The sequence below is a fragment of the Homarus americanus genome, unplaced genomic scaffold (genome assembly GCF_018991925.1).
Source record: "Homarus americanus isolate GMGI-L3 unplaced genomic scaffold, GMGI_Hamer_2.0 scaffold26351, whole genome shotgun sequence".
In the NCBI taxonomy this organism is placed as follows: Eukaryota; Metazoa; Arthropoda; class Malacostraca; order Decapoda; family Nephropidae; genus Homarus; species Homarus americanus.
In genome coordinates this window covers 3,960,267-3,984,337 of record NW_024724368.1, presented here as the reverse complement: position 1 = coordinate 3,984,337, position 24,071 = coordinate 3,960,267, and the positions used below count along the sequence as shown (strand labels likewise).

Sequence of the window (24,071 nt, the reverse complement as noted above, 5' to 3'; positions counted from 1 at the left end):
GAGGAAACTTCTGTCCCTGGCCATAGGCCAATGAAAGACAGGCTTACCCTCCTTCTTTGTTCTAGTGCTTCTGGTGACTGCAAAATAAAACCACTCCTTGTGTACCATGCAGAAAATCCCAGAGCTTTCAAAAACATGAGGAAGAACCGCCTTGGTGTTAAGTGGCGGTCAAATCCAAAGGCTTGGGTGACCAGGAATCTTTTCTCTGAGTGGGTGATTGAGGTGTTTGGACCCAGTGTTCAGGAATACCTCAGGGAGAATAATCTTCCACTGAAAGCTTTGTTGGTGATGGACAATGCACCAGCCCACCCTCCTAATTTGATGGTTGAATTGCCAGAGGAGTTCAACTTCATCACTGTGCACTTCTTGCCACCCAACACAACACCTCTCATCCAGCCCATGGATCAACAGGTAATTTCTAACTTTAAGAAGCTGTACACAAAGGCACTATTTAGAAAATGTTTTGCGTCCACTTCTTCCAGTGATGTTAGTTTGAAGGAATTTTGGAAGAGTCACTTCAATATAGCAGACGCTGTGTTTTTAATTTCGTCAGCCTGGAAAGAGGTTACTATGAGGTGTCTTTGTGCTGCTTGGAGGCCATTGTGGCCTGAATGAGTGTTTCAAAGAGACTTTGAAGGCTTCGAAGAGTTAGAGGAAGAGGCTGTTGTACATGAAATTGTGTCTCTGGGCAATTCCATGGGCCTGGAAGTGGATGATGATGATGTTGAGGAGTTGGTGGAAGAGCACAGTAAGGAGCTGTCCACTGAGGAGCTGCTTGAGCTTCACAAAGGGGAAAATGAGACACTGAAGCGGAGCTTAACTTCTGAGGAGTCAGGGGAGGATGAGGACAAGGAGGAAAGCTGCATCATTCCAGCCAAAGATCTCAAGGATGTGTTCTTTTGCTGGAGCAAACTGTCTAAGCTTGCTGAGGATTATCATCCTGATGTTGGTTCTGTGGAAAAGGCCATCAGTGTGTTTAATGACAATGTGATGAACCACTTTTGGAAGGTCCAGAAATCAAGGTTGAAGCAGCCAACCCTGGATTCTTTCTTAAAAAAAGTTGCAAAGACCCTACAGACAAAATGCCTGTAAGACAGTCACCAAAGAGGGCTAGGAAGGATGACTCCTCTCCTTCCACCTCTTCTCCGTAATTCTCTCCTCCCCCTATGCCTCCTGTCCTGCATGCTGAACAACACTAAGGTGAGATAAGGTACCGTATTTTTTACATTTTCCACAGAAAATTTTCAGTGTTAAGTGGTTGTATTTGGGGGCCTGGGACGGATTAATCCTATAACGAACAAGGTTCTAGAACCAATTAGATTCGTTATAGCATACCCCACTACCTGGAAAATAAAATTTTAGCATTCCAAGAAAATCTGAGAAAAATCTCCGTCCCGTGCTTTTCATCGAATTTCGGAGCAATTTTATCATGCTGAGCACAGGGGTGGGTAGGTTCAGAGCTGTGATTGGTTACTACTGTAATGTGACACAAATCTTGGGAATAAATTATTTAAAAATTTTAAGAACAAAAGTATCTTGCTCTCATGAGTGTCATTTATTATTGTTGTGGTTCCATCAGGCCAGCCTGCATCACAACATAGCTACTCCGTGCTCAGTCATAATTATAGGAAAAGATAAAAAATTTATTTTCAGTACTGTATATTTTTTTTTAAATAAAAATGACTTATTGATAATTATATTTTATTAAAAACAACATTCACCAAGGCCAGACAATGGAGGGAGGAGGGACTGGCAGCCTGCATAAATAAATATTACTTTGTGGCTGTCCAACTGCAGTTAAGTCTCCATGACAATGGTACTCTGTGCCAGATGTGTAGTTTAGATGTGGAAACTTTAGCCAAAGCTCAGAAAATTCCGTAGATGTGCAATTTTTTCAGGGGATAAGAAGCGTCATCTCCATAACCGGAAGCATTCCACACCAATTATTCTGGTTAATGGGCAGATTACTGACCCTAATTTTGGGGGGAGGTTTTTATCATTTTACTGTTTTTGAAGGTCCTCAGAATTGCACAAATTAGGGATTTTATGCCAACTATACCTCCATTAATTTACTTGACTCCATACAAAGATGCTTTGTTACTGTCTACAGACAGCGGCATAAATTGATTTATAGTTTTTATCTTTTTGAGCATTTTACAGGGGTCAGTGGTCACTATTAAAGAAAAAAGTAGAACTGAATGGGGGAGACATTGTTTTGGCTTACAATATAATGGCTTCTGAAATATATATACAGTATATTGAGCCTTATTATTTCTAACAATGAAAATATATACTGGTTTGAAGGAAGAAGTATTTAAAAATGTTTTATTTCATAAAGAACACAAGGAAATTCAACAATGAGTTGTAAAAAACACTGTTGAAAACCCAATCTGTAGAATATATATATATATATATATATATATATATATATATATATATATATATATATATATATATATATATATATATATATATATATATATATATATATATATATATATATATATATAATTTTTTTTTTTTTTTTTTACAAGTTTTTCTTTATATCAAATACACTATTCTCTCTATTCATGGGTATGGTATCTCTCCTGATGACATTTTCAGTGGCCATATGAATAACGTTGTGTACAGCTCCTAAAGGATCTTCTTTGTAAATCATAAAGTGACCTTGGACTGCTGCTGCACTCAGTGGAACTCCCAAGTTTCCTGAAGCCTGGAAGAAGTAACATAAATAACAGTTCATTGAGTTCTGATGACTTTCTCTAGTGTATCTTTCACTCCATTCTTATTTGCTTCTGCCTCTTGCATCCCAAGTCAAGTTTCACACCCAAAAAGATTCCCTCGTACATCTCTATCTTTGCTTCGGGCACACACAGTTATTCTCTCTCGCCACTTTCTCGTCATCTTCCGGAGTCTAAAACTTTCTCTTACACAGCCATTATCATCTACAAGGTCTAAATCTACATTTCTTGCTCCATTTAAAAGTACTTTTTAATAATTTTTATCTTTGGTTCACACACACTTAACAAATCTGTTTCCTGCCACAAAGAATGAGATGAATATTAGTTTCTTCCTGTTACTTTACTAATTCCATTCACATTCCAGTCTACTGTATATCCAAACTCACATAATTTGCTACTGACATCTAAATTCTTAGTGGATATCAGAGTTAACTTGGTTGTGTAAAACTAATATTAAGAACTACAGGGTTACTAACTTGTGAGAAGGTTGAAGCTAGACCAGAAACATCAGGATAAAAGTTGCAGAACATTGTCTCCAACTGGTGAGTTGTGCAGTATCCAATATACTCCTTCATGTCTACTCGGCCTGGGCGTATCAATGCTGGGTCAAGTCTGAAACAAACGTGCAGTAGTTGTACTTTTAATGTCTAAGCTTAGAATTCTGACTAGATCTATTGCTGAAGTTTTCTGGGATATTCAAGAAGGCGATAGAAAGCTTTACTCATCCAACGTAAATGGTTAATCAGACATTTTTCGAGTACTGTCCTGGACTTTGTTCAACTCAGGGTATTTCCTTGCAGCTCTATGACATTTAAATCATAGTATGGTTTGTATATCAGCTGAATATAGGTTTATGTCTTATAACAACTTATGAACAGCTCACCTTTCAGGATAATTTGTTGTCAGGAACATCATTCTTGCTTCTGTTGATGCAACACCATCAAGACAGTTCAGAAGTCCACTAAAGGTCAACCGATTGAGGCCAGCGTATGCAGCTTTCACTGAGAGAAGATTTGGTTCTCATTAATAACCATGTGATATTTACAAGAAAATTACAATGCATTAGTGTCAAGTCGTCAGTAGCTAGTTAAAGTATGTGATGGACTTTGGTGAAGTACAATCGGCCTAAGAAGCGATATCACTGTTTTCAGTATGATTCGTTCAAATAGTGGTGTCTGGCAACTTGGCGGGAGCCGAGCGAGTGACTGGCTACTAACCAGAGCGCTGGAATTTAAAGGAAAAGGTATGTAATAAAAACATTTTTAAGGTGGTGAATGATGAATGCCAGTTTGATCAAGTAAGTTTGAGGAGTGTAGGCCTAAATGGGGTAAAAACAATGGTAATAATTACAGAAATAACAGTAGAAATGAGTGTAGAGGTCTACATTAGTGAGTACTGATCAGCTACTCAGTTCTTGTATAGAAATAAACTGTACATGCATAAGTGTATCGAAACAAACTGATCTGCTTATGTTATAAATGACATTTACTTTAGGGAATGTACAGTAGTTCAGTGATAAAGTAATTCTTAATGCCATCTTTCTCACAAGACAATAAACAATATATGAAGGGGCAAAGATGGTGTTACTATACAGTCTCTCCTTGACTTACGACAACCCGGACATTCGACGACCATGGTCGTATAAAATATTTTTCACATTACATATTTTTGAGTCCCGACGTTAGTGATCGCGCTGTGTACTGACAAAATTTTCATTTGTAATTCCCTTTAAAATGGCTGGCAAGCATAAAAGTGAGAGTTCTCGTGGTGCTGAGAAGAAAAAGAGACACCCGTTTTAGAATTTCTATGTATTATTTTCGCCTTTCGACCTGGTCGTCGGGACGGACCCCCGTCGTAAGTCGAGGAGAGACTGTATTTCACACAGAGTCATTACTTACTATCTGCAGTTTCTTCTCTGCTAGCAAAAGCTGAATCAACATCCTCCAGTAGAATGATAGTGTTCTGTAAAGACGAAATATCTTCAATCTTTCACATCTCGGCATAAATATAAGAACTTTAATCTGACAAGTGACATCTATCTATTCATATGGCAGGTTCGTGGAGGAAAAAATCCCAGTGATCTTTTTTTATTCTGATAGAATTTAGGAGATATGTAGGAATATATGGGAATGAGAGGTCACCGGGAGTTCTGGCTGATGAGATAGAGGTCACTGAAGTTTTACTTGAACCTGGTCATATGATAAAACTCCTAAAAATTATCACTTACTGGCTTGAAATACATAACAAATTGTACAACTTGTATCATTAACACTGTACAATACAGTAAGGGAACAGATTGAAGGGGATGCAGATGACTGGCATAAAAATAAAGTATTGTACTACAGTACTGTACTAACATTGAGATAAAATCTGGATAAGTGAAATCTAGATAAACAATGAATTACTCTTGGTAACTAGATGAAAGCAGCATGTCAGTAAATACAGTAATTTAATCCACAAACCTCAGGTGCCAGAGCCAACAAATGGTTAAGTCTGTCATCAGTAAGGCCTCGCTCACTGAGGTTTAGAACACAAATGCCAAGTTGTAATTCTCCAGCCAGAGCAGTTATAAAAGAGCTCTTGCCACACCCAGGAGGACCATGAAGTAAATAACCACGCCTATAGGGGATTCCTGAGGAAACACAATATCGTTTAAGAAGGTCATATTTAGTAAGCTCTAGATGTTAACTATTAAAAATTTGCTTACTCATTTATAAAATTATAGCATAAAGAAATGAATGACTGTACAGTGTACATGCAGCATGCATACTTGTACATACACATATACAATAGCTATTTTCATTTTTGTTTTCTTGTTTTTGCTGTTACTGTTGTTTTTACTCATTTATTCTCTCCCTCCCTACACACCTTGTGCTATCAATAATATTACTCTACTCTGTGAATTTTAAATGTACTGGGTGTTTAACTTAATAACAATGAAAGATCATCAGCATCATCTTTACTATTTTATGGCCATTTTCCAACCGTGTGGGTTAGCTGTGATTACCTGATGGCATACTACCCCTGGATGCCACCAGGGAAATTTGAAGCAAGGTTTAAAGCTGTCCCAATACATGACTGTGTATATACTTGTGTCAAAATATGTACTCTTAGTAAGAGTAAATAGTTGGGAGTTTGTTGTGTTTGTGCCAGAACAAGTACTAAGTTACAGTATTGTGTGTACAGTACTGTGTGTGAGAAATGGGAAATTGAAGAACTATGTTTGTCTTACCTCTGTCAGAGTACCATTTAGGATTATCCATAAACTCCTTAACATCTTTTACAATCTTATTAGAGACTCCCTCATCAAGTACAACAGAGGTGAGTGGGCGAGGTTTTCGAGGATTGCCAAACTGCCGCCACTCTGAGCCATAGGCAGTGTACATTATGGTCTTCCCTTCATTTTGCTTTACTGCCAAATCACGAGCTGTCAAGAAATGGAAAATTTCAATATAAACCACACCTACTGGAAGTTTCCTCTTGGAAGGAATGAGTAACCATGGAAGAGTCACTGACAAATAATAAAGAAGAACAGGTATCGATATAGAGACTAAAATGCCACTGATAAATCAATTTATAGTCTTAAATACTGTACTGTAATTATGAAACGTATATTTTCACAAAGATAAGCTGATTGACAAACTGGAGGTGGTGGCCCTGAAATAAAATGGGTAGCTAACCAAACACTTTAGTGGTTAACACAGTAATCCTCACAACACCATCTAAAACCTACAGAACTACCAAGGACTGGATGTCCACAGAATGCTCAATGTAAGTGTTTACCACAAGGAGAAGACTTATTTGTCTCCAAGATCAGAGCTGGAACAACCTCCTTACTGTGCAGATCGTGATTGTAATCTGAGGCATTTGTTCAGGTTCAACACATGAATTCCCATGACAGTCAGCTCTAAACAGTCAGTCATTCAGATAATTCTTTAATTTAAGGAGAAAAAAAGCAAGTCCAACACTAACCCTCTTCCAAAATATCAATGAACAGGTCCTTATTCTTGCCAAAGGCTGTAAGTTTAACAGTTTCAAATGGTACACCCATGTGGAGGTCTAAAGTTTGTTGTGATCTTGAACGTTCTACTCGGATCCAAGTTCTCTTATACCTGAAATACATAAATTAATATCTCTTCACTGACAACTACCTGAAAGAAAATAAATTCTTTAATTAAATTTATACTGTACAGTATATTTATAAGTTAAACTGTCAACTTCACTAAGGTCCTCTGAAAAATATGGAAGGAATATGTGTATGAATGGTATGGCATTACACTACATTTAAAACTTACCTTAAATAACCAAGGACATGAAGACAGTTATAAATCAACAGAGAAAAACCCTATCATTACTGCATAAGTTAATTACATATGGGTTGGAAACAGCATTAGAATTGGTATATTATTTACTTTTAAGCTAACACCAGTCTCCCCAAACCTTATCAAATACAACTAAATACTGTACTGTATAAAGAGTTTATAGAATAAACAATAACAGCTTTATGTATCCAGATGGAAGACTGATGATCAGAGAGCCAGTTCAGTACACCACAATTTAGTAGTGTGCCATTAAATCTCTCACATGTTAACCTGAGCTTTCATATGTAATGATGTTTCACACTACTCCTGTTTGTTTTGTGTTATAGTCTCCTGAGCTACTGATACTTTTAAGCATAAAGGAAGACCTATAAACTGGAAGCATCTCTTAGTAGAGAAACTTGAATAAAGAGGAGACCATTTAAGATGGCCCAGGAATCCACAGACACAACACTTTCTTCTCTTAAAGCAAAGCTCATTTGAAGCTGTGTAGCAAACCCAAACTATTACAGTATGAGTAAAAGACCTGTTCAACCACCTTGGTCAAGATATTCTCTGACCTCTTGAGAACCCTGTAACATGCCAGTTTTTCTTTGAATAACCTTATACTGTACAGGTATATTAATGTATTTCATCCTCATATCCATACCTGTCTTTTCTTAATGTATTATGTACTTCACCAATTAAGGTTTTTAAGTGCAGGAAGTCCTCGTTTACTGTACATTTGTAGTTTGGATTTTGAGGGTAAAGCAATTTAATATGTACAGTATTACCAAAATATTTGATTCTTACAGCAAATTTTGTTTTTCACAATGCTATTTTAAAAGAAAAAATTCAAACCACAGGCAAAAACCTTCAAGAGGCACACAGACCCCCATAAATCATTCATTACTATAGCTTAGATCATATTTTTATGAACTGTTATATATTATGTTTATTGTTTTAACCTCTTCAATACTGGATGCCACTTAATTTTATTTGGGTAACACCCGATGACTTTACTCAACACTAAGAAACCCCTCGTACCTAAGGGGTTAATGTCATAAGAGCGGTAAAAATAGGTACAGTATAGATGGCGGTGATAGTTGGTCAGTTGACGAACACCCATGAGAGGATGGAATCTAACTGGCAGAGATAGACCTTGGTGTGTGGAGCATGATGAATGAGAAGGGTTGGCCCACTTAAGGCTTGCTCAGAGTAACAATTGCTACACCGTGCCACCCAAAATAAGGGGATGGTGTAATGTGGAGGCAAGTGGACAGTGATTGGCATAACCAAGTGTGTCAATGAAATCACGCTTACATAAATGAAGGAGGGGCATTATACCTTAATTCCTCTATCAGCAGCCTATATGACATGAGTTGTCTGGATTTTGGACATAAGTAGAAATATTTGTGATAAGCACTGTATGCAGAACTGTAAAAAGGTACAGTAGAGTAAAGGAAAACAATATACACGGGTGTAAACCTATTTCTACAATATGCCTTCACAAGTTGTGTATTTATGAACAAGATAGTCAATGCAATAATTTATAAGGTCTCTATGCATACACACCTTCATAAATGATATCAAGAAAGAGTTTTCTTTGATTTCCAAATGCAGTAAAAGTTACATTCTCCCAAGGGGTACCATGCTGGAGGTCTAGTGTGTGCTGTTCTCTTGTACGTTCCACTTTCAGCCATGTCCCGCCATACCTGGTGGTGACACCCTATCACAGTCTTCAAACTTTATAAATCTAAATTACCCGGTAAACTGATAGGTTCAACAACAGTATTTTAACAATTAGAAAAATATAATTACTTCAGTAACCATTCAGTATACAGTGCAGTATAGTACTGTAAACAAAGCCTACAACTGTGAGAACAATACAGTGTTCTGGCCTTCTCCCTGTTCTGCTTGGGAAAGATACTCGATACAGTGCTAGAGTAAAACAGTGCACTGCTTCCTCAGAAAGACCCCAAATGGCCATTTGTGAAGATAGATGAAACGAAATCCCTTTACAAATGAAATCCAAAATAACTCCTAACAATTTTACAAAGACCCTCAGAGCTAACTTCAAACTGAAAGGGCAGACTTGAGTAGGATTTTTACTTTTTCAAATTAAAGGTTAAAAACCTTATAAAGCCTCTATGAATAAGATTTTGCTAATAGATCTTTTAAATCAATTCATAGTCATCTGAAGCTTCTTGTCAAAACTAAGCACCTTAAACCATTTCAGGTCATCAATGTAAACAGACTGCCAGGTAACAACCTATAAATCCACATGGAACATAATTTTATTATATTCTTTCATCTCTCAATAAGTTACTCATGAGACTGAAACAAAAATTTCCTACTCACCAAAAAAAGTGTTCACCAACGCTGGGTATAAAATCATGACGAGTGGTAATTTTACCAGTTTCAATTTCTTGAAATTTTGTCTCTACACTAAGATGTTGTGTCTTTCTTGCACCTCTTAAGGTGATCCACTGAAGCAGCCAATGATACGATTTATCACGGCACGGAACCTCTAGAGTTGTCATGTAGTGCCGCCGGAACAGGATCATCCCCATCTATTGTAACAGAAATTATAAAAGATTTTACTGATTGTGCACAACTTTTTCTGTTATGGTTACAAAGCAATATCACCATTAATGTACTGTTTAACTTATTAATGTTCTTACCATATATCCTTTTCTTAAAACTGCTGCTCCAGCTCCAACTCCAAACAACCCAAAGCCAGCACCAAAGTAAGGATTATCTGAGAGTGACGATATTAAGTCTTGAAAACCCATTGTTGTGCACCAAATTTTCACAATTATTTCGATAATTCTGAAAGATAATAATTCATGAATAGTATATTGCACTATAATCTTCACTGGCGTTGTGGTACATGTTATCCATTACACAATATCATTAACAGGGTATCAAGGTCAGACTGCTCACGTCTAGTATTACTATATTTCCAGTTAATGGTTCATCCATGCAACTGCCCTCCAGTGATAGCCTGAATGGCTCCATCAATTATAACCAATATCTGTAAACTTACCAATAGAACATACAGGTCAGCACTAGTTGTCTGTGTAGATATTACTTCCTGCCTCTTGTTCACTCATCTTGTTTTTTAATACATCCCAGGTAGCTCTTGACCTTATATGATTACTACTGAGGTTTTCGTCAGGGATAGATGTAAATAAACTTCATAATGTATCACAGTTACAATTTCTCACATAAATGTTCCTTCGCCGGATCTTTAAGGACGTCGGCATTAGTTACCCATGAGGTGGAGACAAACTCGTGTAAACTAATATATAATATATTTAACTTGATTTAATTATAAGACAGGAACTGAATTTGATAAAAATGACAAAATATAATATAAAAATAGCTATGATAACTTAATTTGACTATAAATTGTACTTTAACTGTGAGACTAGCCGTAGAAGGAATTAGTACCAACATGGAGGTAAACAAATAGACATTGAACAGTTACAAGTGTTCACTGTTGTTACGCTCACTGATTCATAATGATGATTATATCTATATTGAATGGAAGGCCAGTAACGGCTATTACCCATGGGTCCAGTGTAACGATTATTATAAAGAACTATTAGACTTAAAAGATAAAATAAATACCTATTAGTTGGATGCTTGTCGTAGAGGTGGCGTTGGATGGCTGGTGTTTGTGCCTCACTGTTGGCCGGGTCGGTGGCGGCAGATATAAAGATGGCTCCAAACGCTCGCCACCGGTGTGTTGTTTGTGGGAAAAGAAAGGGATATGATAGAGAGCTAAGGTTTAATTTCTTCTCAAAAGACAGGAAAAGGTAAGTTTATAGTTATGTGGTTAATTCAGAAGCAGTGACTTAAATTGCAATTTAATTTATCATTTCACCATATATCCGTGAGTAAAAAAGTCAGTAATTTAGTGGCACTTTCCAGGTCCTTTCCATTCAGCCTGGCTGAATGAGCCACCTTTAAATTTCATTTCCTTGATAGCTGATGCTCATATTTACCATTACTGTATAGATGTATAGACTGGCTAAGCTGAACGTAGCATACTTATATCAAGTTTCTTCTGGGTACTCCACTTTCCTCCTGTACTAACATTGGACAATATTGTTCATAACAATACTAACAAAGAAAGAGACAAACCGTCCGAACGCTTAATGAGGTGATAAGTGGTGAAATAATAAATAATAAAATTAGATAATTAAATGAATGCCGATGGTATCGAAATTAAAACAAGAGGAAAATACTTGTGTTACCGTTAATAAAAAATTTCGCGCAACAGTAAGGACCATTTTTTATGATTTCCGGCTTGTCCAATAGATGGCGCATGTCTCGGGGTCGTAAGAAAATACAAGGGAGTGTTAGGTCCTTGTAATATTCCTTGGCCAGGTTTTTTTTTTCATTTATTGGGCACCTCCCCTACATCCTTGTGTAAGGTGAAGCGTTTACAGCGCCCAACAGGGAAGCATGCTAAGTTCATGCTTGCCTTTATGTCTCACGAGTTAAGGGCGTAGCCAGGTTGGTCCAGTGCTAGTGTAGGAGTCAACCTGAAATGCTCGGTTGGGTCAGCTTGTACCTTTCTGCTTTGCAACACGCATATATATATATATATATATATATATATATATATATATATATATATATATATATATATATATATATATATATATATATATAATGTGTGTACTTGTATATACCGGTGAATGTATGTATGATATAAACCCAAGAGGAAAATTCTAAAGCTTTTGCACAACTATCAACAAAATGCGTTTATACAAAGGAAAGTGCCAGTTTGAATAATCCTATTGTTAAAACGGTGGCTGGTCTGGGGTTGTTGGTCAGGGTAGCGGCTGGTACAAGTGTCAAAGCACACCGGGACCCCGTAAGTCACTGTATATAATGAAACAAAGAGTTGAATACAGTACTGAACCCACACAACAGACAAGGCAATAAATAAAAATAGTTGTTAAATATATATTTAATACAGAACTCTTGAAAATGTATGAAATAGTTAGCCCTTAATTATAACTGAAATATTATATAAATTATTTTCAATTAAAGTGATACCATTCACCAAGTAAACTAACATATCCCTCATTTGGTCTCACGTTTTATTTCTGATTCCATAATATCTTAGCAGCCAAAATAATAAAACACGAGTACATACGATTGGCTAAGATCCCGGCCAAAGAGTAAGATATTATTACAAGATACTTTTTTGAATGGCAGTGGGCAGATCATGTTGAAAAAGGTAGGCCGCAGATTTTCTTAATTGGATAAAAAAAAGACCCACAAAGTGACCAAATCTTACATAGATTTTATCAGTAAGTTTAGATGCACTCGGTACGTTTAAATTAGAAGATAGGAGCCACATGGAGGACGCCTTCGTACTTAAAATTATTATTAAACTGCATTCTTCTAGTGTTAATTTCTATACTATATTCGTTGGTTTGTTATGATTCCGTTACCAGAAAAAAATATATTATTGTATGGTGTATATTTGTGTTACTTACGTCATGTTAATCCAAGTTGAATTAACACCCATTTATATTATAACCACTACCTCCTCCTCTGGGCAGTACACCAGATAAGACACTGCGTCGTACAGTAGTTGACCACATAATCACAGCAAGTGGCAGCAGAGGTGAAAGAATGTCGGTCCCTACCATGACTGCTGTACGGTATACAACCTACAAAAACACATCATATCACTGGACGAAGTACAGCGCAGAGGGACTTGAATTAGTGCCATAAAGTCTTATAAAAACATACACACACACACACACAGTGGTTACATTACATATCCAGGCGAGTGAGGAGTTTGGTAATGACTGAGGAAACCAGTGTCTGTTTCCCCAAATGTCCAATGACCTTTATCCTTAAGTTAGACAAAAGCTTAATTCACACACTTAATCGTGCGTGAAATGAATGACCCCGTGGTGGCACTACTCTCACCCCTGCCTACAATAACACAGGTTTGCTGCTCCACTTCATCCCATAATACTATCTGAAGGAACCAGAACCACCAATGCCAAAGGTAAAGTTGGAGTTAAGGAGAAGAACATTCACGGACTTTGTTTTATATGTGACGCCGATGAAGTGTGGGGAAAGATATTAGTCTGCTCTGGTGGATGTTCCCAGGGGAGCGCATTGATTTGCTCGCGGTGTCTCAACTAGACGATGTTGACGAGAGGCTTAACGTGAGTCGCCCACACAATAGAACTTCACCCAATATTCTTTTGAGCTTCAGACTTGAGGACACTGGTATCTGAAGAAGATAATGTACAAAGGAACATAATCGATTATAAATCAGGAGATGTTATTTGGCTGTGTTTGCACCCATGTTTTTTCGCGGGAGGAATAGGTGAAGGAGCTGCATGTCTGGGTGTTGTTGGCGGCGATGACAAAGAACGGTGTGTTGGGGGCTCATGTTTTAGTTGTTGTTATGGTTGTAAAGGATGGCGGCATGAGTGCCGGGTACTGGGCGAGTTGGTGACGTCATTCTCTGCTGCCACTTTGTGAATGGTTTGAGCTACACAGTTGAGGTTATCACGCTGGTTCTAGAGTTTAGGACAACGCATGGAAATTTTAATTGGTATCTGTTGAAGGATTATTGGTTTCAGTGTTGTATATGTAACTACGCGAAAACAATATTCGCTCATTCAGGTTTTACACTTATATACCTAGGTTGTCTTAATGCTTAAAGTTCTTAGTACAAATTTTATTTATTTTTCACATTGAAAAATGCTTTCTGGGAAATATAAAGAAGTTCTTTCACTTACAAGTACGTCAGTATTACCTGGCTGTAGATGCAGGTGAAACAATAAACCCCATGCATACATACCCCTGTACTGTACATACAAAGCACACGCTCTCTCGCCCACACACCTCAATCAGTGTACTCAAACGACTACATTTGCACAATGCGAATATGACACCATCAAAGCAACTACGTAGACGTACTGTATGTTCAACACCCATGCACAACAGTAAAGTCTCTCTCAATGCGCAGTTTATACAACGACGCCCACACGGAACTAACATGTGGACGATGGGTGTTTGTCGAGCAAATATTGTCTTTCCTCTAAATGAGCCCATTTGACCTCTCACGTCTAGGACAAGCACCAGGAGGCTGGCTTCAACAGGTGGTTCCCTCCCTATCGAGGCCAAACTAATCGATCGCGAGGCCCCAGGGCTGGGTGTGAGCCACGCCATTCGCTAAGAAGCAGTAGGGACACCCAGTGAGATATATAAACACACATATAAACATTTTCGGTTCAGTAGAGAGAAGAGTACGAACCTGTCGCCACAAAGACTTCTCACCTCTCCTCTCTTACTTCCTTCCCCCCTCCTCGTTCACCTACACCCACCGCGCTCTCTCTCTCTCTCTATCTCGCTGGAACTCTCATTCTTGCTCTTCTCCCCCACTCTCTCTGCCTCTCCCAGCGAGCCAGTGTCAGTGGCGGTCTGGGAGAGACGCCTTCTCACTGTGCTTCTCCAGCTGTACCTTCTGCTGCTTGTGTTTCCCCGGTCTCCTGGTGGTGGTGGTAGTGGTAGATAACACACCTCACTCTTCTCCAGCGGTTAGTACTCTTGTGTTGGCAGCTTAGTGACCCTCATATATTGCCATTGATGCTAGCCTCCCCACGCCTGGCTGCCACAACCCTAGCCATTCAACCATATGGAGAGGTCCAGCTGGCCAAGTATACCTTAATTTTGCAAAGGGGTGAAATAATAACAATAAACATCTCCCGTGACGTCATCGATCATGACATTCATTGAAGCTAAAAATAACATTTATGGCGTCGTTTTTTTTTTGCAATAATAAACACGTCATAACAGAGTGACTCGGGGGATATACCAGTGACGTAACTTATCCTACCACATTTTCCCTCCACAATTTTGACATTAAACAAAACGAACACTTTATTACGGTAATTATTAAATAAGATGCAGAGGATGAGCACAGTAATGGAGATATCTTAGAGTATGGGTAGCTTTGTGTGCGTGCAAGATGTGTGTACTATGTAGGGGTACTCGAGGTCATAATTGCTTCCACCTAAATGTATTTGCTTTGGTGTTTGAGTCACTTGACTATTAAACACCCCCAGCGTGTTTTACTTGAAGATTAACCACTCCAACCAATTTTAACCTAACTTAATAACCCACCCAACTTAACGTAATTTAACCTAACCTAATCTAACTTACCCTGACTTAACCTAACCTATTTCATCCTAACCTAGACTACTCTACTCCCCCGAGGCAGCGTTTAGGGTGGTTAATCTTCAGGTGAAATAAACTAGGGTGTTTGATCTTCAAGTGATCTGATAGGTTAGGTTGGGCTATATGCTGGGTTTGGGTTTATCAGAAATGGGATTTTTTTACCAATTCATCTCAATTAAGTATTGTACCATCCTGGGAGTTGATCTTACAGTGCCAGCTGGGTCATGGGAGGTAATATTTCACTTGTAATTTTTGTTCATAAGTGTTTACTCAAATAAAAAAAAAATATATATATATATATTTATATTAAAAATACAGTGAAGATACAAGTATAGGTTTAGATGTGGTACAGTGTCGGTGCATTTATAAGTATTAGGCTAAGTACGGGTACAATACATATAGTTACAGTACAGGTATAAATGCAGGTACAGGTACAACCCAGGTGGAAATACCAGACACTACAATTTTAAATCCTCTCGTCTGCCACTAATTACAGGTGCTCTCAACACACTGTAAACAAATGTAATTAATATATAATTTTATGAGGTTCCATGTTTTTTTAATTATTATTTTGTAATTCTTGTGTACATGATGACTTAAATGCGTGCGATTATACCAGAGTAAAAAAATCATATGGTGTGAAGTTGTTCCTATCGTCTGTTTGTCAATCGTGTCATGTGGTGCCTTTATGTATGGTGTGAACGCTGTGAGTCGTGAATGAGCGGAGGGATTACTTGGAAATCTGGATTTCGAGCCACCAGAGAGCGATACAGCGTGTGTTTTACCCTCCTTGGTCTCTCTCCTGTATTCTGAGAAAGTGAATTTGGTGTAGCGACACAAGTTTCGTTTATTTAAAGCATGTCAGTAGTCTTATCAACTTAATAGCTTGTGTAACCCGAGGACGTTAATAGCTTCAACAATTTCCACTATTTTATTTTTTTTTTTAAATTAGATACTTGTCAATGCTGCAATTAATAATGCTCACATACGAATTAATAAAGTCTTAATTTGATCAGAATTTCCTAACATATAAACTAGTCATCAGTAATTAGTGATATATTTTCGTAAAATTTGAAGACTTACAATTTAGAAAATGTGAAGCAATTATGTTATTAATTATTACGATGAAACTCATTAATAAACGCACTAATATTATTACAACGTAATAAAAAATAAATGGAAAAGTTAAATTCAAAATCATAATAGATTTAGAGGGGAGCAACATGTCCAGGTTAGAGGCGACGCTAACACTGAACTACACTAGGCTCTCTGCCACACTTGTCCACTCATCATTACCAAACTTTAGGGCAGGCCGAAGGTTTGAAGGGTCGGGCACATCTGTTACCCTAAACTACTTCTGTTAGGGCTGTGGTCTGCTGAATATGTTATCAAGGTTTAGTATTTTGGGGGAGTATTTATATATAAATTCAACTTCTCAAACCCTCTTCTCTCTCTCAACTTCTCAAGCACTTTTCTATGTCAGTGCTGAGTTTTATTGGGAAATAGCCATTGTGTTCAGATGTATTCAAGCATTGTAATGACTGAACACGGACCCCATCATAAGGCGAGGGTCGATGCAAGCCTCTGTACCTCCTCTAAACCTGCTACTTGTTAGTTTCGAGAGGAAGAGAAAGAATTCGTTTGTAACCCAAGGAATCTCGGAAAAAATCACAGAAAAAACCCTAACCGAACCTTGCCTAACCTAATCAAACCTTGCCTAAATCTAACCTAACCTAGTCAAGATACTTTTTTTGTGGGGGGGGGGAGAGACTTCGGTCACCAACTGTAGTAAATATGAGATGGTTGCCAGGTGTCTCTATCAGCGGCGGCGTTATCGGCATGTTGGTGCTGACACATACTGTACCTATCATGCCGAAAATAACGCATCTTGTTGTATATTATGAAATGGAACCTTGGACTTGACGAGACAAACCATAAAATCGTAAAAAAAAACACACATACTAGATGGCACCAGTGTGTGTTGATCAGATAAAACTTTCACAATGATGGGGTACACTCGAAAACTTGGTGAGATTCAATGGTTTTATTGTCGATCGAACACAGAAGTTGTGAACAGTTAAAGAAAAAAAGTGCAATAGGAATATGTACAGATTTTGGTGGGAAAAAAGTGTTGAAAAGTTATACTGATCGTGCGCATCTGAGTAGCACTTGGGCAAATATCGAAGGAGTCGAGCGGGAATAAATCTAGGTTATGTTGAATTTATAATAGGGTGGTTAGGTTAGGGTAGTTTAGGAAAGGTTAGTTAAGTTAGGTTACTTAACTTGTAAGTTGGTTAGATGAGATTAAAGTGATGTGAAAGCCATTACCGTGTACAAAGAAACTTTTGCGCTGTGTCCACACTAGAATGTTTGCTGTGTATAGTATACACCGCAAACATTCTAGTGTCGATGCAACCCTCTGCACTACAGAGGGTTGCATCGACCCTCGCCTTATGATGAGGTCCGTGTCCAGTCATTACAATACTGTACTTGAATACATCTGTACACAATGGCTATTTCCCAATAAAACTCAGCACTAACAGAAAAGTGCTTGAGAAGTTGAGAGAGAGAAGAGGGTTTGAGAAGTTGAGTTTATATATAAATACTCCCCCAAAATACTAAACCTTGATAACATATTCAGCAGACCACAGCCCTAACAGAAGTAGTTTAGGGTAACAGATGTGCCCGACCCTTCAAACCTTCGGCCTGCCCTAAAGTTTGGTAATGATGAGTGGACAAGTGTGGCAGAGAGCCTAGTGTAGTTCAGTGTTAGCGTCGCCTCTAACCTGGACATGTTGATTGTATACAGTACAGGGAAAACTGACGCACACACACAAATAGGTCCACATAGGCTCGTTGCTGTTGTTTATCCAGTCGACTAGAATATCATTAATTCTGTATCAAATATTATCAAAGGATTTTAGTTGTATAAGAAAATCCAAGTGATCCAGCCTTAAAAAAATCGGATGTAATCATTTCCGTAAATATATCATAAAGGTTTATAGTCTAATTTTATAGCAGAAAGTTCTCGTATTACTGAACCGTCGTGGGCGGTGCTATTAGTACAGTATATTGAAGCGAAACTGTAAGAATTTTATTTCACTCACCTTCATCAACAATAATAAAGGTATGTCAAGGAAAACTACCAGATTCTTATGATAATTACGAGGATAATATTTGTAATATATTCAACCAGTTGTGTTTCTGAACATTTAATATCATCTTGGATCACAAACTCACACAACGCAGAAAATAGTTGTAACAATAACCTGGATTTAGGCCGTATGGGATATCAACTGTGCCAGGCATTAAAACATTCTTTTATTTCAGAATTCTTTATTATATTCTTTGTTTCTAGGGATTTAAGTATCCTTCTTGGTATTACTTAACGTTATTAATCTTCGTAGCCTCGTTTATCTGACTTCCCTAATGTTTAAACGACGGAAAACAACGAAAATATATAGTGTCACTTGCCAGTCGTCTTTTATAAATAGAATAGTCATAACTTCTCAAGATAGCGCGTCTTGGTCTACAGTTCCGTTGAAATACGATGCCGCTCCTCCATCTCCTCACTTATTGATACTGGTCACAGAATGGAGGAAAAAAGAAATGGAAAAGTTTGTTTTCCTAGTTTCAAAACAGAGAGTTGCAGGAGGACCACAACTTGTATACCAAAACAAGTTGAACTAAGAAAAACCGCTGTACATACGTAGGTCTTAAAGTGAACTGTCAAATATTTTTATGAAGTCACTTGGATAATCTCTACCCCAGCTTATTTCACCTTAAGATTAACCATCCTAACACTACTGGAGGGGGGGGGATTAAGTTAGGTTAGGATGGTTAATCTTTAGGTGAAATAAGTTGCTGGGGTGGATATTCTTCAGGTGATCCATCCAAGCAATGTTTGAACCATAAGTACACCTACAGTAGTGACCTTTGCCATTGTGTATCTTTCAGCAAGGGACAATACACAAGTCACGCGCATTCCATTAATAAATCTACTCTGGCACAAGGGGTCACGCTCTAGCTAACAGTTTGACCTTTGAGATTCATAAGACCTTGATCCTTGACCTATATGAATTTAGTGATTGGCTTTGTGTAGTGGTGATGTACGGACATCTTTGTTATGGTTGGGTGAGAATATGTCGATAGGTTAGGTTAGGTTAGGTTAGTTCAAGCTACATTACGATATTGGTTAGGCTTGGCCAAGGTGGGTTTAGGTTAGGCTGCATTAGGATAGCATAGGATAGGTTAGGTTAGGCTGCATTAGGATATGGGTTAGGCTAGGTTAGGTTAGGCTAGATTATATTAGAATGTAGGTTAGGTTATGTTAGGTTAGATTAAGTTAGGTTAGGTCAAATTAGGATATAGGTTACGTTAGATTTGGTTAGGCTAGAGGTTAGGTTAGGATATATACTTTAGGTTAGGTGAGGTTAGATTAGGATATAGGTTATGTTTTGAGCGTTGAGCTTCACCTGTGACTGTTGTCTGACGCGGGTATGCAACTATGGTGGTGGTGAGCGTCGTGCCTGGTGATGGTACTTATGTTGAGTTTCATGGACATATCTGTATCGATAAGGGAATTTGGACCCAGAAAAGACTTTTGCTTTTAACCTTCCTGTGGCCTTGACCTGTGACTCTGATAGATAGATAGATAGATAGATAAACATACAGATAGATAGATAGATAGATAAACATACAGATAGATAGATAGATTAGATAGATAAACATACAGATAGATAGATAGATTAGATAATTAAAGCTCTCGATAGTTGGACGCTTATTATTGTATCTTGACGTAGAATTTTGTGGGAAATATTTTTAACCCAGATTTTATCAAGGGAAAAACTGATTTTATCCCTTCATTGTTTGGCCCTGCACCTGCTGACGCGCCATTGTGTTATATTTTCATCTTAATTTTGTCTCTCTTAATTTTTATTTGTTGATGGTCGAGTGTGCTGTAATTATTTTGTTACGCCTTGAAACACCCAAGTTGTTAAAGCGTAGTAATAACATTATGACGTCAACCTCATCATATTTAGTTATTAACTATCTCACAGGTAATATGACGCCTTAAAGAAAGTTAGGGAGCAAGTTTTTAATCAAGACACACAAGATCAGAAATGTGGATATTATTGTTATATTTTTTTCCCCAAGAGACACTAAAATGAAGTGAATCCCATGGGCCTGAAGGTACAGAGACAAGCGTGTCCGGCACTGCACTCGACCTCTGCCGCTTCCTCAGTTGTAAAGTAAGATACCAATTCACAGCTGGGTTGCCTGGGAGTACCCTGGACACAACAAAGCAGAGCCCATCTCACCTCAGCTACGAGTAAAATAAGAAATTGTTGGAAATTGGTCAGTCGTCGCTACACTGCGTTTGCTCTGAGAATAAAACCTAACGAGAGTAATTGCGGGTTTTACAGTTATATACCAAATAGTCTTTAGTTCAGGCCAGAGACGACCATTATCAACACAGCCTAGGTCAGAGGTTCCGGGAAAACTTTGTGTGTTCACGATAGCACAGGTGTGTTGGGCGCTGCTATGACAAACTTTGCTCCGTGCTTGACTGTGCAGTGCAAAGGACCTGCCTACCTTATTCTCTCTAGGTACGACGCCGCTGTGAAATTCCATGAACATGTGTGAAGCAAGTGTGCTTATGTTCTCAAAGGGTGAAAGGTAGACTAAGACGATAAGTGTTTGGGTTCTAATCCTCCGTGGGGGGGGGGGGGTTCTACTTAGAGGAAATTCGCAGTCCTGGTACAGTGTATAAGTTCACTTCTCAACTGCGTTTGTCTGTTCTTAGTATTATTATTGTTATTATTATTATTATTATTATTAGTAGTAGTAGTATCATTATCATTATTTATTTTGTCATCATCATCATCATCCCTGGAGCTTTTGATAATGGAAAGAAAGAAAGAAAAGATAACATCAAATGCAGAAAGCGTTGTGAAAACTTCAGTTCGTCTCAAAATATCACATAGTATTTTTGTATCAAATTTAATTATAAAATTTTCCTGCTGGTCACGTTCAGGCACAGTCAATTATTGTGTTACTTCCAGTCTTCCAAAACTGTGTTACAATAACCATGATGATATCTTGGCTGCTTTAAAATACAACATTAAACATATACGTGAAGGTTCCAATAATTTTCATAAAACTTGAACGAATTTTTTGGACAGTTTTGCCACATATTGTCCCGCGATTTTTTGTATTTATTTATTTTTTTGGTGTGTGTGTGTGGCGGGGTGATACGTTTGATGTAGTGAGGGTAAAGGTGTTTGATAACGGAGGCCAAAATATATAACGCCTTCACAGGACCAGTCATAACGAAAATCAATTATTCCTCCTCAACATGGCCGAAGTCTGCGAATTCTTCCATGAGATTACCTGAGACGAAACCTAATTATCTTCACACCTGGAGTCCCGACGTAAACCAATAATTAACGTAGGGTGAAAAATTAATAGGACTTTTCTTGCTCTTTTTTAACCTGTTTACCATAGCTGGGAGAGGTGAGGAGAGGGCGGTGGTGCGTGGGAGAGGCACCACGCCATCGACCTGTGAGAGGCAGGTATACAGTGAGAGAGGCAGCCAGTCCTCCCCCCCCCCCCAACACCCCTACCAACCCACCCTCACCCATCCTCAGGGAGCATCACCCACTTGCCTCGTTACGTTAATAACACCCTGACATTTAACTGGACTCACCCATCCACTGCACTACCACAAATACCCACAACAACACAAGCATCCACAACACAACCACCCACAACACCACCACAACATAAAAAAAAATATTTACAGGTAATCGATGGAGATGACGTAATTTCTTGAGGGTTGGTGCCTACGTCCCTCCACTCCAACCATTTATCCATCTGATGTCAACTATATACAAATTAGAGTCTTAGACCTTGAAGGAACTCTTGGTCAGTAGCGAGGAACAGATGATCATTACCTGGCAGCCTCGGGAGTCAAACCAGTCAAGCAAGCGAGACCCCTTTGGCGCCACCAACCTCGCTACATGACCCACACCACATCCCATAATTTTCTATATCCTCTTCGCTACTGACACAAGATTCTCCCCATTCATTTTATCTGACCAAGTTTAGGAATCTAGACATTTTAATGGGTTAAGATAGAGAATACTCCAGTCCCCCCTGTTAACCATTTTTGGGAGTGATACCATAATAACACCTCTTTCTCTCAGACTTCATTACCAGTCGTTATATTTTCTTCATATTTCTGACAGATATCTTGACAGGTATACACTCGCCTGACAATAAGACCGATGTTCTCCCCTTGTGCCAGATGTACTCGCGCGGGACGTTTTGTTTGAATGAATGGTAGTGTGTATGTCTGCATCGTCACCATCATCACCATGTGGGTTTTGTAGTTCTGTCATGTGCATCAATCCATCCATCTTAGCTACTTGGCAAAAAGAAGTGTGTGTGTGTGTGCGTTAAGAATATTTAAAATTACAGCACTGCTACGAATTACCTAAATATAGGAAATTCACCTTACAATTTTGTTTCCCTTTGGATGATATCAGTGACAAGTGGTTTGTATCTAAATAACTTGTCAATAATTCTATCAACATTCACCCTATGTCATCAGCACCAGCAAGTGTTCAGCCACCGCACACGCCATGAAGGCTCGGGCGGCCAGGCTTACCGTGACATAATCCAAGGACACGTTTACACAGGTATTATAGTGCTTCCCTGACTAGCACTACCTAGGTTCGGATTCTCATACACACATGCAATAGGTGTCTTGTTTGTGACTGTGGATGAGTGTCCCTATACAGCATGAGTTTGATGAGATTTAAAGGTCTTCATTATTGTCGTACATCGAATTTAACAGTGACATGTTTTAATATCTGCAGTTACATAATATTAAGGGGCGATTCTTTGAGTGAGCACCAGGTGGTAGCAACTGTTGTGGCCTTACCGGGATCTTCATTACCTGTGTATATCTGTCATATAGAACACTCGCCTGGCTGCCATCACCTGGGTGTCACCGTGCTATGGCCTCACCTTCACCTTGCGTCACCTCCATACTTCTTGGCTGCCTTCACCTACACCCACGCCCACACCCTTCCCTGCTCTCACTATAACATCCACCAATGACTCGCCATTGCTCTGGTTTTCTGGCCACGCCCTTCTCGTAGGTGTGGTTCATGACCACGCCCTGGTCTTACCCTGAAGGCCCATAGGTCCATATGAGGATCACCTGAAGAATCACTACCCCATCTTATTTCACCTAAAAATTAACCAACCTAACCTAAGCTCATCCCCCAAAATAGCAGTGAGGTGGGTTAATCTTATGGTGAAATAAACTGGGATGGTGATTCACTAGGTAATCCATCTTTTCTAAGTGTCTTTCTTTGTATCAGACGAATTCCCGTTACAATTATTTCTTCCCGGATAAAATGTCCTCAATATGTCCACAATACTCCAGATGAAGTCCTCAAAAAAGGGAAACGGGGAAAGAAACAAGTTCATTATCCTTGGCCGAGCCCTTTCAAAAGCGTCCATAACCTGGGCTGAATTCTCGCAAAAGTTCCATTGTTCCTCACCAACTCCAGTCAATGGTCATAATTCCAGATCAAGTCTTCTCAGTTGAACGTATGGCCGTTATATTTTAGACGGGTATTTTCGGGGGGGGGTGGAGAGGGTTGCATCAAGGAGGGGGGAGAATGGGGTACGAGTAGGCTATCTAACACCAACCTTACAGTGAACTTAGGTGTGTAAGGTTGAGAAAAAAATTTGTTTACGTGCGCGCGCGACCAATTTTAATGTA

At 38.6% G+C, this 24,071-nt stretch overlaps 2 protein-coding genes across 5 annotated transcripts in view; one reads left to right on the top strand and one right to left on the bottom strand.

Annotated features, from left to right (window-relative positions):
* Positions 1 to 2,508: 2,508 nt before the first annotated feature.
* On the bottom strand, positions 2,509 to 10,788 carry LOC121864178 (mitochondrial chaperone BCS1-like). 3 transcript variants are annotated; one of them, XM_042363178.1, is made up of 10 exons: positions 10,676 to 10,788; positions 9,724 to 9,871; positions 9,401 to 9,612; positions 6,714 to 6,853; positions 5,974 to 6,168; positions 5,204 to 5,373; positions 4,640 to 4,703; positions 3,625 to 3,742; positions 3,218 to 3,353; positions 2,509 to 2,713 (listed from the first exon to the last, which is right to left on the bottom strand). In XM_042363178.1, the coding sequence occupies exons 2-10, from the start codon at positions 9,832 to 9,834 to the stop codon at positions 2,528 to 2,530; spliced, it is 1,332 nt and encodes a 443-aa protein (XP_042219112.1). In that variant the 5' UTR covers positions 9,835 to 9,871; positions 10,676 to 10,788; the 3' UTR covers positions 2,509 to 2,527. The 3 variants fall into 3 exon arrangements, with proteins under 3 accessions (XP_042219112.1, XP_042219111.1, XP_042219110.1); XM_042363177.1 differs by lacking the exons at positions 6,714 to 6,853; positions 10,676 to 10,788 and adding exons at positions 8,615 to 8,754; positions 10,089 to 10,334; XM_042363176.1 differs by lacking the exon at positions 10,676 to 10,788 and adding an exon at positions 10,089 to 10,334.
* Positions 10,789 to 13,009: 2,221 nt separating this feature from the next.
* LOC121864176 (cationic amino acid transporter 4-like) overlaps positions 13,010 to 24,071 on the top strand; it is a 29,545-nt gene continuing 18,483 nt past the window's right edge. Inside the window, exon 1 of one of the 2 annotated variants that reach the window (XM_042363173.1) lies at positions 13,010 to 13,085. The gene's annotated coding sequence lies outside the window, so the exon portion shown is untranslated. Of the gene's footprint in view, positions 13,086 to 14,515; positions 14,632 to 24,071 lie in introns of those variants that run through there. The other variant, XM_042363171.1, reaches the window with a different exon arrangement.

What these genes read in the sequence shown, in the direction of transcription:
- LOC121864178 (XM_042363178.1), bottom strand. Translation starts at nt 9,834, where the DNA reads ATGGGTTTTCAAGACTTAATATCGTCACTCTCAGATAATCCTTACTTT. An exon ending in GTTGGTGAACACTTTTTTTG is followed by an intron (nt 6,854 to 9,400) that starts GTGAGTAGGAAA and finishes TATGTATTTCAG; the next exon opens with GTATAAGAGAACTTGGATCC. An exon ending in TAGCTTCAACCTTCTCACAA is followed by an intron (nt 2,714 to 3,217) that starts GTTAGTAACCCT and finishes TACTTCTTCCAG; the next exon opens with GCTTCAGGAAACTTGGGAGT.